Source organism: Leptonychotes weddellii, chromosome 5 (genome assembly GCF_054177405.1).
Source record: "Leptonychotes weddellii isolate Sample4059 chromosome 5, ASM5417740v2, whole genome shotgun sequence".
NCBI lineage: Eukaryota > Metazoa > Chordata > Mammalia > Carnivora > Phocidae > Leptonychotes > Leptonychotes weddellii.
In genome coordinates this window covers 126,485,954-126,500,914 of record NC_138373.1, presented here as the reverse complement: position 1 = coordinate 126,500,914, position 14,961 = coordinate 126,485,954, and the positions used below count along the sequence as shown (strand labels likewise).

At 38.3% G+C, this 14,961-nt stretch overlaps 1 protein-coding gene across 11 annotated transcripts in view; it reads left to right on the top strand.

The window, feature by feature from the left end:
- The first annotated feature begins 5,077 nt into the window (after nucleotides 1-5,077).
- Nucleotides 5,078-14,961, top strand: part of PPFIA2 (PPFI scaffold protein A2) — a 464,553-nt gene continuing 454,669 nt past the window's right edge. For 9 of the 11 annotated variants that reach the window (XM_081822149.1, XM_081822147.1, XM_081822136.1 and 6 more), the window contains exons 1-2: nucleotides 5,739-6,015; nucleotides 10,360-10,610. In XM_081822149.1, coding sequence (XP_081678275.1) covers nucleotides 10,362-10,610 — 249 coding nt within the window. In that variant the 5' untranslated portion in view covers nucleotides 5,739-6,015; nucleotides 10,360-10,361. Of the gene's footprint in view, nucleotides 5,201-5,738; nucleotides 6,016-10,359; nucleotides 10,611-14,961 lie in introns of those variants that run through there. The other 2 variants (XM_081822131.1, XM_081822133.1) reach the window with 2 other exon arrangements.

Below are 14,961 nucleotides of genomic sequence, written 5' to 3'. Positions count from 1 at the left end.
ATACTGCAAGTCAAGCAGTACATGCCTAGCTTCTTCAGGTGCTTGAGTTGGAAAACCCAGGACTTAATACTAATGAGTTTTATCTTACTCACCTGTAAGATTGGAGTTAGATGAGCACTGGGTGTTATACACAACTGATGAATTACTGAACTCTACATCTGAAACTAATGATGTACGATATGTTGGCTAATTGAATTTAAATAAAAAAAAAAGATTGGAGTTAGATTAGCATCACCAGCATAAAATTCTATGGTTCTTAAATGATAGAATGAGGCTCCCTGAATTTGAGCAGAGGCAAAAATGAAAACCTTTATTATGAGGCTTTATGTTAGAATCAATCTCTTCTCTAGGTGAAAACAACTGCTGGATATATTTAGGATGTTTCTTTGCTCTTGATATTTTACCTCATAATGGTCTAAAGAGGAACATAAAAGATTTTTTCCTACAAGATGTTATTTTTTCTTTTAAAAGGAGAAAAGTATTTCTGAAGTCATTACTATTTTAATTTATTGCTCTTAGATTTGATGTCAGATAGCAGAGTGATGCAAAATGAAATTCTCTGGAACTTGTCTTCTCTTATCACATTTTGACTTCAGACAATAATGAACAGTTTTTGCTTTTCTCGAACACCAAGATATTCTTAGTTATGAACTGAAATCTCAGTGACTATTTGTTAAATTGGTACATTTTACAGTAATCCCATGTAAATGCATAAAGACTGATTAATGTAGTCTTTTCACAACAATTTATCTTGTGACAATTGGCGCTTATACATTTGTGTGGAGGTACAAGAGTCAGCAACGATGTGCTCAGTACAGCTCTTGTATTCTGTAGTTTGCATTTTGGACAGGTAAGAAGAGTAATGTGTAGTATTAACATAACAAGAAACATGAGACCTACATAATAAACAATACTTACTATTTGTGATTGAATTGGATGTTAATTTTATGACAACAGATTTTCTTTTTTTAAGATTTTTTATTTATTTTTTGACAGAGAGAGACACAGCGAGAGAGGGAACACAAGCAGGGGGAGTGGGAGAGGGAGAAGCAGGCTTCCCGCGGAGCAGGGAGCCCGATATGAGGCTCGAGCCAAGGACCCTGGGATCATGACCTGAGCCAAAGGCAGATGCTTAACGACTGACCACCCAGGCACCCCGACAATTGATTTCGATTAATTGCATTCCATCTATTTTTTAAAGTATGCATAACAGAAAACTTAAACATAGCATATTTTCTACATACCTTTTATTTCCATTATCACTTTCACAAACAATATGTGGGAGAAACTGGTAGGTTTTTACCAAAAGCCTCTTTATTCTTCTTCCAGCCTGAAGGCTAGACTACTTTTCCAGCTTCTCTTATAATTGGATATTGCCATGTGAGTTGTTCTCAGCAGTGGAATTTAAAAAAAGTATGTGTTACCTCTGGACCAAGGATTTTTGAAGTGGGTATGGTTGCTCCACCCTTTTTCCTTTTGCTGTCTGGATAGAAAACCTAAGGAGATAGCAGGGCCCAGATAAGAAAGGTGCTTAAATTACTGTGTGAAAGAAAGTAGACCACTGATCAATTCTCACTCTGGAATATTGAGAAAGTGAAACATAAACTTCAATTTTGTTTGAGTCATTATGTATTTGGGGTTGTTTTGTTGCTTATTCTAAGTAATACAATGTAATGGTATTGAGTGGCCTTCTTCTTTAATGAAATAAAATAAGATTCACATTTGCACAAAACTATAGATGAAATATGTGATGGGAGTTACTTCTATTTTCTATCCAAATCCATCTTGAAATTTAAATTCAACAGTAGCCATAAGTGCAGAAAATGTCATTTAATTGTTTTAACAATGTAAAACTATTGTGAATATAGGCAAAATATTTTCATAATGAGTAACTATATAGTTGAAATGAGGTGATACTGAGATCAAAAAATCTATTGAAACTAATACTGTTTGCTTTCTTTTTGCATCCATATTATCCTTGCACTTAAAAGACAAATTACTGTCACTTACTAAATCTTTGTTGTTGTCATGGCCCATGCTTCTTTTGTGCTTGATCTCAGTAACTTAATCTTTACAAACAAAACCATCCTTGATTTTAATAAAACAAGCACTTTTTTTTTTTTTTTTAAGATTTTATTTATTTGACAGAGAGAGACGCAGCGAGAGAGGGAACACAAGCAGGGGGAGCGGGAGAGGGAGAAGCAGGCTTTCCATGGAGCAGGGAGCCCGATGTGGGACTCGATCCCAGGACCCTGGGATCATGACCTGAGCCGAAGGCAGACGCCCAACGACTGAGCCACCCAGGCGCCCCAAAACAAGCACTTTTTATTATTACTAAAGAATAGTTGTATGACACCCTGCACTTAAGACAGTATATAGGTAAAAGATAATATTTGAAATAAAATGTGCAGAAGGAGCATTAGTAAGTGTGGTTAGAAGAGTGTATACCTCTATGGACTAAATTCTTTCATTGATATAAGGCACTAAGACTAATGAAAGAGGTAATTTTCACTACCTCATCCTAAACCTATTTGATTAGGAGGAAAGCATATCTCATCTTAATCATTAGTCCTTGGCTATTAAAAACCAGTAGGAACAGAGGATAACTTAGCATATTAATTGGTTTTATATTTGTTTGAGAGACTTTTTGCCTTGAATGAATAACATTAGTTGTTTTTCTGGATCTGTACGTACTCTGTTTCCCAAATTTCTTTGGATTTATTTAAGCAATCGTTCTCAAAGTGGATTCCTGATCTAGCAGTATGCCATTTCATGGGAACTTATTAGAAATGGAATTTCTCTGGTAACACCACAGACCTACTGAATCTGAAACTCTTGGGATGGATTTCAGAAATCTGTGTTGTAACAAACCTTCTGGAGATTCTCTTACATGTTAAATTTGAGGACTGTTAAGCTAGAAGAACTGGTGTAGGGGGTGAGTCCTCTTTACTCATGTGAATTAGTTGATGTAATGCCTTCTGCAAAACTGCTGCTTAAAAATGTCCCTCAGGGGCACCTGGGTGGCTCAGTCGTTGAGCGTCTGCCTTCGGCTCTGGTTATGATCCCAGAGTCCTGGGATCAAGTCCCTCATGGGGCTCCCTGCTCAGCGGGAGGCCTGCTTCTCCCTCTCCCACTCACCCCTGCTTGTGTTCCCTCTTTTGATCTCTCTCTCTGTCAAATGAATAAATAAAATCTTAAAAAAAAAAGTCCCTCAGTTTTGATAGAATATGTTATTTTCTTGTAGTGATGTTGGTGGTGAGAAAAGGAGAATGTATAGTTTCTAAGCTGAGAGTAACCATGAAGACTATCTCTTCTTACTAAAATATTTTTACTCATGACTATTTCCTGCCTTCCATTATCGAAATCTTCCTTTCTGTGATATCAACTACCAAGTATCCTTTAACTGTGTGTCAGCCACATGTGGGGATTATACTTAGAATTAAAACTTTTATTTGATGTATGAATGGGAGTCAGGCAAATTAACACTCTTCTTGGAAATGGTAACAACATCTGAAGCTGTACTTGGCAAATGTTGATTACTAAGGAAATTAGAACCAAGGTTTAGTAAGGAAGGAATTCTTCTACAGAGAGACATATTAACTGTCTTTAAACATAGGAAGTTTTCTCATGTATAAAGGACATTTTATGTTTTCTGGGCAATTCCAGGGAGTGATAGTTAAAAGAGGACTGATTCTGATTAATATGTAAAAGCTATTATTAAATTATTTCTATCTGAAAATGGACTGGGCTATCTCTTGAGTTAATGAGTTTTCTGTAGTTAAGAGTAGTTAAGCCACATCAAATGGTAGGTTGATAGAGTGGTTTAGACCCTACTCAAATTGTGGTCCTATCTGGGAGTTGTTAGAGGTACAAAATCTCATGGTTTACCCCAGTTCTAGTGAATCAGGATCTACAATTTAACAAGATCCATTGGTGATCTGTATGCACCCTATGTTTGAGAACTAGTGTTCCAGTAGACATCTAATGAATCATCTAATTGTTCTTATACTTAATTCTTATAGGATTGTGTTGTGATGCAGAATTTGAATAACAGTCTAGAAGAGAAGGAGGAAATACATGAGCATGGCCTCACATTCCACTGTGGCGTTGCTAACTGAAGTAAATGCTACTCTAGAAGAAAAGATTCTGTTTCCTGAATATTGTACTTAAGTGAGCTGGCATTTGAATACTACTTCTTTAGTTAGCTTTGGACTCTTTGTGTTAACCAAAAATGAAATATACCTTTTGGATTTCTTGCACTACCTCTCCAAGATACTTGCATTAACCCCCATATTAAACCCAATGTTTAACCCTTCTCCCAGTTCCCTCCTCCATGCCCTCTTCCTGTTCGCTAAAACTAGGATATGCTAATTTCCCTCACTGAAACATTTCCTTTTTGTTTAGGTACTGGTTTTGTCTCCTGCTTTCTCCCTATACCTGGTTGGATGGGTTTGTATCAATGGGGAGTAGCGGCAAAAGGAAAGAATAGGTAAAGGGATGTGTAGGTATAGGGGGAACTGGAACGCGTTCTAGAAACCAGACTTCGTCCAAAGCTGAAATTTACTAGGGCAGGGAGTACTAAACACACACTCCTTATCGCCAAAGCAGTGAATGGAGAGGAGCTGGAGAGGTAGTGAGAAGTGACAGATGCCACCACACCCTAGCTTGACTCAGGTCAGCCGTGACTACCATGCCCTGGTCCTGGGAGCAGGAAGCTGCTTAAAGAAATGACAAGCACGGAAGGCCAGAGAGCCAGAAGGTGCCCAAGCGCATTCATTCGCCTTTCCCCAGCGTGGGCCGTCACACGCTTCCCTGTACAGACCATTGTGCGGGGGAAGCCCGGACGAGGAAGAGCGTATCCCCTGCCCACACCTGCCCATCCCCAGCCCTTGGCTTCTCCGGGGGCACTGGGAGCAGCGCCAGCGCCGGCAGCCCGGGAGCGGCTTGGAGGGAGTCGTGTGTATCCGCGAGCGCGTGTGCGTGAGGAGGAGAGCAAAGACGTGATTACTTCAGAATTTATTTAAGGGCCGGTGGAAACCACTGCAGCAGCTTCCAGGGGAAGCCCTTGTTCCAGAGGAAGAGGAGGTGGCGGCTGTCAAGGAGAGGAGGGGGGAGAGACCGAGGAGGAGGAGCCCAGCAGCCACAGCACGAGGCAAGTGAGGAGAGAAGATGCTGTAGCAGCCGCACCGGCTCCCAGCAGGTTGGTTCCTCCGGCCGACTGATGCAAGCAACGAGGCTTGCAAAGAGGCTGGGAGGAGAAACTGGGTGTGGGGGGCCGACTGCTTGCCTTTCCGGAGAAGAGGCGCCTCTTTTGAGTTCAGTGAGACACCCTAGCGCAGAAATAGTCCGGGGGCCAGGAGAGGACCCGTCGTGCTTCCCGCAACCCTGGGGACTCGCTTTCCCTTAGCTTTCCAACTCGCGACGTTCGCCTTAAACTCCGGAGGGGCTCCGGGAGGGGGACTGGGTGGAGAACTTCGCTTCCAGGTACTCCTCACGCCTTTCCCCAAAGCTCACGTTTGGAGGGACACCTTCCGGGTGGCCTGGACGCGGAGGGGGAGCAGTGTGGCTTGGTTAAGTTTCTATAAGTCAAACGCAGTCCCCAGCTCCCGGCTCCCCGCCCCGGGTCTCCAGCTGCACGCGCGGAGTCGAGGCTGCTCCGGCAAAGGGGCCGCTACTGCTTTAAGAGCCGCCTCCCCCTCTCCTCCCTTTGACAATGGTCTGAACCGAGCTCTGCTTCCCAAAGCAAAATTTGTAATATGCCATTTTTCCGATGGACGCTTCTCCTTTGGGCTGCTGACGGAGCCGCGGGAAGATGCCGGCTTGCTGCCACGCCACCCAGCCGGGGCACGTTCCGGGAGGGCGCCGGGGCACGCGAGTGTCTAAGCTGCCTTTCTCCTCCGGTTGCTAGGGAAATGGTCCAGGAGTGCCGGGCGTGAGCTTCCCCTCTCGTCAAGCCTGAGACTGCGGTTGTCATTGATCAATTGAAGAAGCAGGACCCGAAATTACAGACATTAGGTACAGAAACTGTGTTTGAGTTACAAGGTTTCCCTTCCGCTTTATTTTTTTACCACCCCCTACCTCCCCGGCCCCACCCCGCCCCCAGGGAAGATGAGATGCAAATTCCTCCTTGCCAATTACTGTTCCCTACCTTTTGCTTTCCACCCCCATCCTCTCCCTTCTCCTATTTCTCCACCTCCTCCCACTTGGCTCTCTCTTGTTGGGCGAGAGATAAAGAATTTTAGTGTGGAAATTATTAAGTCAACTTCAGGGTGGTGGTGGGGGGGGTGTGGCTGAGCGATAACTGTCCAGCCGTGTGGCTAGAGCTGGCTCTTGGCCATCGGTAAAGAAAGTGCAAAATGCTTCTATTAGAGGTGATAATATTTCCTGAGGACAGGGAAGATTTCAAAGAGTTAAATAGGAGGAGGAATATTCATGTAATGTAATCAGACAATGGCTAGGATTTCTCTCACTGAATTACTCCTTGTGGGTTAACTGAGGTGGAGCTGGGTTGGTTCTTAAGACTAAATCTTTGAAGAGGAAACTAACTACCGAGAATAATCGCATCTTTGCCTGTAGGAGGGTCTAAATCCCGGTGATCTGCTTCGAAGTGATTCATTGACAGAAAAAAAGCCTTTTGTAACACCATCATATCTGAATAGGTACTGCTTGAGAGGCATATATTGCTAAGAAACACACTGGATCTCGAAAGCCCTTGGGCAATGACTCCAGGGGGCATTCAAAACTTTTATTTTGAAATCTGAGAGATTTGGAAGACAGTCAAGGTTATGTACTAAGAGTAAAGGAGTTGGTTTTCCTGGTATCAAATTCTTCAAGCTAAATTTAATCACCGGGATAATTAAACCAATATTTTATTTTTTCTTTTCACAACAAAATAAGTATCTCTAACTAGGTCTTAAAACCTTCAGTAATTTAATGAAAAAGGCATCAACATTTAGAAAAGGATAACAATTCATATATCCAACCGACTTTGGGGAAGAGTGCCGAAAAGGCAAATATCAAAGTGAGCTGTTAGGATGTCCTTCCTGGTTTTTCAGGAATTATGTGATACAATACAATTTTTAATACTGAAAATGATTGTAAAAGTTAAAAGTGGCATATGAGGATGAAGTACACTAGAGGATAAATAGCCTCTGGAAGTTGCTTCAGATGTTGTCCATTCTATAAGAGGGTGTTGAACATTGAAGATAGATTTTTAATTGATTTTAATATCTAAATATGCATTTAAGAAATAGGTTAGACTGTATTTTCAGGATTATACAAGTATTTTGTAATTTATATTAGAATCCGAGTCCTATTGCAAGAACAAAGCTAGTTCGTGAAAGTGACCTTTATTTTTTGTAGAAAATTTTTTTCTCCTAGTTTTGATGAGAAGACTTTAGATTTACTCATTTGGGTTGACTGTTGGTGGAGAAAAAGCAGACGAATTCATTTTATTTCCTAAGTAACTGTAGCATAGCTTGATTTTTCCCAGTTGGATTTGAAGAGTTCAGAGTACCCACAGGAATTAAAACTTTAGGCATGGAATCAGAATGAATCGTAAAGGCACAATATTCTTTCTGCAAAGGTGAATGTTGGTCACCTTATAAAATAAATAAATACTTGTATTTGTAATTGTCCTTTAAATTTTACTGTGTGATCTCAGTCAAGTATTCTATTGGAGACTTACAATGGGCTTGTTAAAAAAAAAAATCATGGATTCTTATGCCTACTTACAGAAGAGAAAACTGAAGTTTTGAGAGGTGATGTGACTTGTTCTGGTTCCAATGCTGCAGGAATGGAATCGAATCAAGTTGAGTGTAGAATTAATAGACTGAGACCCTAAGTCCCTAAGCTGCTTCTCATCATAGCATCTTTGGACTGACTAATTCAGAGACCAGCTTTTATACTGATATAAGAGCCTAAAGTCTGTGAATGTCTAATATCTCATGGTGGCAACAAGCCTTTGTTAGAATTAGGGTCGTGTATTCAGAAGGAAATTGTAGCTGAGGTAATCACTGCAGTTATGCTTTTCCTTGAAATTTAAACTTTTTTATAAGTAATTCAGAGTGAAGATGTGCTAATGGCTTTTTTCCAAGAAGGAGATGGTTTAAAATACAGATTTTAAGTATGTTTAAGTAACCCTAAAATGTAAGCCTTGCAAGTGTTTTGGCACAAATTGTCACAGTGCAATCATTTCCTCTCCCAGTATTTTGTTTTAACCTTAAATGTCAAAAAGAAACACATTGGCTTCTGGTAATGATTTCTCAGAATGACACAGCTGTTCAGTGTGTGGATTTTCATGCATGGCATGTGAACTAATTGTTTTTAATATTCAAATGTGTTAGAACAGTTTTTTTTCCAATTCCTTTTCAATTAATGTAAAGAAAATGTATAGCAGTTAGAAAAGAGTCTCTTTTTTCCAGCTTTGTGATAATGTTTAAATAATATTCAAACTGAGAAAAACACAAAAAAATACTATCTTTTCATCCATTAAGTGGTTAGCGACAGTAACAATGCATGAGTGTGTGTGTGTGTGTACACGCATGCGTGTGCACTCACATGTGCATTTAAATACATCTTACGTATCTATTCTGTTACCTATTTTAGAGTGATTTAACAAGTCAAATATTTGCCTTCAGGTAGCCCAGTGTTTTGAGTGATGAGCAATAATTCAGAGTATTATCTTAAATTATCCTAAAATTCATACTACCCCGTAATTTTTTTTACATAGGATATCAGTAAGAAAATACTTTCCTTTTATCTTTTAAAAGTTTCTCCTAGTTTTCAGTGGACCCTGACCAAATCATTCAGATAATTGAATTTATCTCTTCAGTAACCCAATTTATTTGAAGAATCACATAAAAGTAATTAACTATTGAGCTATTAAGTCTTGACATTTTATTTGACTATATCAACAGAAATATTTTCCCTAGGGACAGGAATATATAGGCAGAAAAATGAATTGACCTTGCATTATAAAACCAAAGAATGCTCTAGGATCAACAGCCAAACCAGCATTTCTCCACATCAGCCTTCTGCAAAACCAAGCCCTCTAATTAATAGCTTCTGGTCTCAGTACAACAGCTGAAATTGAGATGGGTTTGGTTCTTTTTTGAACATCAGATAAAAGATAAAAGAAAAAATGAGATAATTTCTGATTTTTAAAATGTCATACAGTAGATCAGTGTTGCATCTTGAAGTCTGTTGTCTATTATAAGTCAAATTAATAAATGATTTAAAAAATATTCTGAATAGTTCATTTGTTTCATGACTGGAAGCTTGTGATTAACAGCTGAGATGTGAAGTAACTACATTAGCTAATGTAATTTACGGTCTCTGTTTTGGGGAATATTTGAGAGTGTTAGTTTGTATTGTTTGGAGGGAAAATTGACAAAGCAGTTCACAGGAAACAAAAGAATATTAAGGGCAATTATAATAACCTAAACAACCTCAGTCTATTTCATAGAGCTTACATTTAATTTAGTCAATATTGCTTTACTCTGTGTAGATTACCTTAACTTAGCACATAAAAGTGATAAAATGGGAGTTGTAAAGTCAAGAAACTTTAAACTAGTTGGCATGAAAAAACCTGTTGATAAAATCTGAAAAAAGTAAAAACTGATTATTATATAAAATGAATACTTAATTATTTGTAGATTCCCTAAATGCAAGAGTGAACATTAATTCAATTGTTTAAGTCATTCAAAAATCATTTACTTCCTACCCATGAAGTGCCAGACACTGTGCTTGCTTTTAACAATGTAACAAATAAGGGTAAGATGGTGGTATTTGCTGTAAGAGATTTGTAAACTTACAGGGGTAGAAAAGTGATCAACTAGTAAGTTGAATAACATACTACTATAAATTAAATTGGAGGAATAAATCATGAAAAAAACGCCAATTTTTTTTTTTTAAGATTTTATTTATTCATTTGACAGAGAGAGAGGGAACACAAGCAGGGGGAGTGGGAGAGGGAGAAGCAGGCTTCCCGCTGAGGAGGGAGCCCGATGCGGGGCTCAATCCCAGGATGCTGGGATCATAACCTGAGCTGAAGCCAGACGCTTAACGACTGAGCCACCTAGGCGCCCCCCAAAACACCAAATCTTTGAGAAGTAGGTGAAACCAACCTGTATTTTGTAGGTAGGAGCTTTATACATTATCAATAAATGGGGAAGGATATAGATTGGAGGAAGTCAATGAATCATATTTCATTGAGTTCAAAATATTTAGTGTGGTTGGAGTTGGGGCAGTGGGTAGGGGAAAAAAAGAGACAATTAGGTTAATGAGCTGCAGAGTTTGGTGAGTTGAGAGTCAGTTGGTTTCTTTACTAAGACTTCCCTCCCCTTTACTTCCTTTAAGCAATGATGTGTGAAGTGATGCCCACGATTAATGAGGACACCCCAATGAGCCAAAGGGGGTCCCAAAGCAGTGGCTCGGACTCAGACTCCCATTTTGAGCAGCTGATGGTGAATATGCTAGATGAAAGGGACCGTCTTCTAGACACCCTTCGGGAGACCCAAGAAAGCCTTTCACTTGCCCAGCAAAGACTGCAGGATGTCATCTATGACCGAGATTCGCTCCAGCGACAGCTCAATTCAGCCCTGCCACAGGTATGCTTCCTGGTAGTATTTGTCCTTCCTATTGCAATTGCAAAAGTGACAAGACTTAAATAAGCTTTGCTTTATTTCTATTCTTATAATTATCATTTCCCTTAAATTATATGATATGCATGTTTTGGTGAGAAAAATATAAAAATAGATTATTAGTTCACATAAAAATCTTACCTCAAATTTGTGGTATTTTGGTGACGGTGAGTGTGAAGGCTGAGTTCCTGTCTGGTCTCTCTTTTTTTTTGAAAATTTTATATGTATGTTTTGACGGGCCTGTCAGCTGTTGATCAGCATTCAACTGCCTGAACGTGAGAATAGTTAGTTTTCTCTTTCTTGCTCTTTAAACAGTATTATGACATTTGGAAATATGTATTTTCCATTTTTAGCTGTGTGGTCTGTCTTTGGAAGTGATTGTAGTTTGGAAGTCTGCTGTCCATTTATATTTTATTTGTCTTTCTTTAAAAATGCCTAACACCTGCTCAAAAATTCTTGGAATTATCCGTGTATTATCCTCTCTTCTCAAAAAACATTTCAACCAGTTTCTTTAAAAAATATTGAGGAAAATAGAGAAAAGGCAAAAGTTCAGCCTTATTCTCACAAACTTAAAATTGTTAGGTCTTTTGAAATATATGCTTGTCAAGCATCTTATTTTATAGGAAAATATATCATTTTAAGGATTTCAAGCTTATTTATATACAAAGTTAATTTTGAGACTCAGTTTTCTTTTTTTAAAGATTATTTATTTATTTATTTATTTGAGAGAGAGAGAATGAGAGAGAGAGAGCACATGAGAGGGGGGAGGGTCAGAGGGAGAAGCAGACCCCCTGCTGAGCAAGGAGCCTGACATGGGACTCGATCCCGGGGCTCCAGGATCATGACCCGAGCTGAAGGCAGTCGCTTAACCAACTGAGCCACTCAGGTGCCCGAGACTCAATTTTCTTAAAGAACAGAACACTTGTGTTTGTTTTAGATATGAGAAATATTATAGAATATGAATAAGATTTGTAATAATCACTATATTTTTCTTTTGAATATGAATTTGATTGGCCCTCTGCTTTAAGGACAGTATAGAAATGTTGAAGAGTTGACCTCCCTCCATGAAGTTATGTCTTGTGGCAAATATCTTTTCATGAATATTAAAAATTATATAATAAAAATTGATGAAATTCTAAACCCAGCTGTACTATTAACTTGAAGTGTGATGTTGAGATATTGAAGACTCTCAGAATGGAAAGGATCACCTAGAGTCCTTTATCATATCCCTATCAAGAAACCCTGTAACCCTATATGAAGAACCCCTATTCCAGTCGTTTTCATTTTCAGTCAGCTTATCTTGTGTTAAGATGCAATAGTATTTTCAGTAACTCTAACTGGTTTGTTTAAATACACAAAGAGTTGCTTTATTTCAAAAGACAGCTATCATATCTTCACCAATTATTATATTTTTCAAGGTTGACATTTCAGTCTTTGCAACTGTTCTTCATAAGGTGATTTTCGAAAGATCACCATCATGCTTACTCTCCTTTAAGATTATATGAGTTGCTTAATAGTGTTAAATTGGCTCCTGGACCCCTCACACTATTCGTTATCTTCTGTGACAAGCATAGAATGAGCAATCATTTTTCTTTCTGGATAGAGTGTTTTATTAAAGAAGCCTAGATTACATTATACGTGGGGGCAAGTTCAACATACTTTCAGTATGCCCTGGGACAGTAGTCACCTGAGGTTTATAATTGAGTTGCATGAATGCTGCATGCATTCCCGTTTTCCCTAAACTCTTGTTGGAAGTTGATTCCTTGGTTCTATGTGTAGGACTATGCATATATCCCTCCTGCATTATCTTTGTATATCTTATTCAAGCCTGATTCTGTCAGTTTGGATCCTAACACTATCAAACTGATTCTAAGAATAATTTAAGTGTTTAAGTTATTTCTCTATCTGTAAAAGGAAGAGTGAACAAAATATATTTGGGGAAAAGAGGAGAAAACTGGAAATGCTTTCATACATACTATATTGTGCAGATAAATCTTTTCTTAAAGGTACAATAATAAATAAATTCTAACAATTCTGTTGTATTGAATATCTTGATTATAGTAAAATCTAAAATTTTAAGTTTTGAATTTTAATTATACTGGTCTGTAATCTCTTATTCAAAACCCCTGGGGTCAGTTGTATTTTAGAGTTCAGAATTTTCTTGATTTTTTTGTATGTATATGATGTATATTATGGAACACTTCTCCAGATGGATTCTGGGAAGCACCTCATAATTATACATTTTCGTATCTGAAGAGAATTCTATGAATATTCCCATTGCATGGGAAAAATAAAGACCATAAATCTCTCATGTTAGTACAGGTCTAGTTTTGCACCAATCAAGTTAGCAACACACTTAAAAATGAAATATCAGGGGCGCCTGGGTGGCTCAGTCGTTAAGCGTCTGCCTTCGGCTCGGGTCATGATCCCAGAGTCCTGGGATCGAGCCCCGCATCGGGCTCCCTGCTCGGCGGGAAGCCTGCTTCTCCCTCTCCCTCTCCCACTCCCCCTGCTTGTGTTCCTGCTCTCACTCTCTCTCTCTGTCAAATAAATAAATAAAATCTTTAAAAAAAAAAAATGAAATATCAGTTTTCAAAGTATATGGGTTTTGGAATTATAGGTTACAGATTATGAACCTGTACATTTAGATGGACAGTTCCAAAGTCTTTTACAAATACTTTGACACTTTTTTCAATGTTAATTTGCATTTTACTATTATAAATATTTGAGTAACACTAGCAATCCACAGGTCCTTAAAGACAGTGATGGTCCTGTCATATTTTTAAAGCAAGCTTTTAATAATCTAATCTGTACCTTAAGGGCTGTAGGTTTTCTGCAAGCAGTAGAGGGATATTCTTCTTTAATTGGTATCTTTGAATCTTTCTGACGATTTTGTAAGCAGTGTGCCTATGCTGTTTTGTGGCATTAGCATTGGATATTTAGCTGGAAGGAGAAAATAACTATATATGTGAGTTTTGAGGCATAAAACATTGCTGTCTGTAAAACATCAGATATTATGGATGTTAGATTGCATCTCCATTGTTAAACCTTCACTGAGAGTTTACATTTATGTAAGTCGTGCAAATTCTCTTTGTAAATACAGAGTGCAGTGTGGACATAAACTGGTCCTGCCATTTGGATAGTGGCACTAGGCAGATTTATGTGTGAACTAACGACAAAAATTCATGGCTAGCAATATGTAAAATAAATTTTCTTTGCAGTAAAAAAAAAAAAAAAAAAGCATGTAAAATTGAAAACTACTACAATAACATAAAAATGAAAATTATTGTAACAAACATGGGATAGAATTCAAAGCAGGGTCAAACTTTGTGACCTATTATGTTTTATACAATCCTTTTAGGTGTTGGTGATTTAGTGCTTTGCTTTAGTCACTTTCTTCTCAACACTGCTTTGTGAACAAATGTAGCAATGATTTTAACAATCCTAACCATGTAAAGTATTTTGTAGCCATAGTGTTTAGTTTTTCATATGTGACTGGGTGTTTAAAGAGTACTAATAATTTCATATCTCCAGGCCTGATGTTTCTAAGCTACACACTCAATTTTTTACCTTTCTTATGCACAGATGCATCTTAATGTTCCATAGAACCTCAGATTCAATGTGCCTCAAACTCAGTCATCCTCTGCCTCCCATTTCCCACCCAAATATGGTGCTCAGTCTCCTCACCCAGACACTGAAAGTCCTAAATTCAATCATCACTGGGCCATATTGTTTTTAATCTCTTGAATAACTCTCAAATCTTTATTCTTTTCTGTTTTTTTTTTTTTTTTTTTTTTTGCACCTGGTCCCAAACTTCTTTCTTTTTCCATCTCCTAACATTTCCACTTTAGCTAAGGTGTCATGCCATGTGTTTGAATAATACACAAACTTCATGCTTTTCCAGCCCATGAAACTTCGTGCTTTTCCAATATCTTCTTCATGCATATTCATCTATATGCCCGTAATGTTCTTCCTCAATGTCTTTGCCTCACTTCTCATCTTAACCAAGAATTTATCTCTTCCAGGAAGCCTTCTCTGAACCCCCAGGTACATTTCCTCTGTGTTTCTTAGCCTTATAATTTCCCATTTTATCATCAAATTATCTGCTTATATGCCTGTTTCCCAACCTAGACTATATGCTCCTTAAGAATAAGAAAGTATCATAATCATCTACAATGCTCTGAACCAGTGGAGTACCAGGTCTGTAGTGAGGGCTTTTAAAGTAAAACCAGAACAGAATGCATATTCATTTGGATGGAGAAGGAGCAATAAACTTGACATAGGAAGATCTAGTTTGTATTGTGACTCTTTCATATAT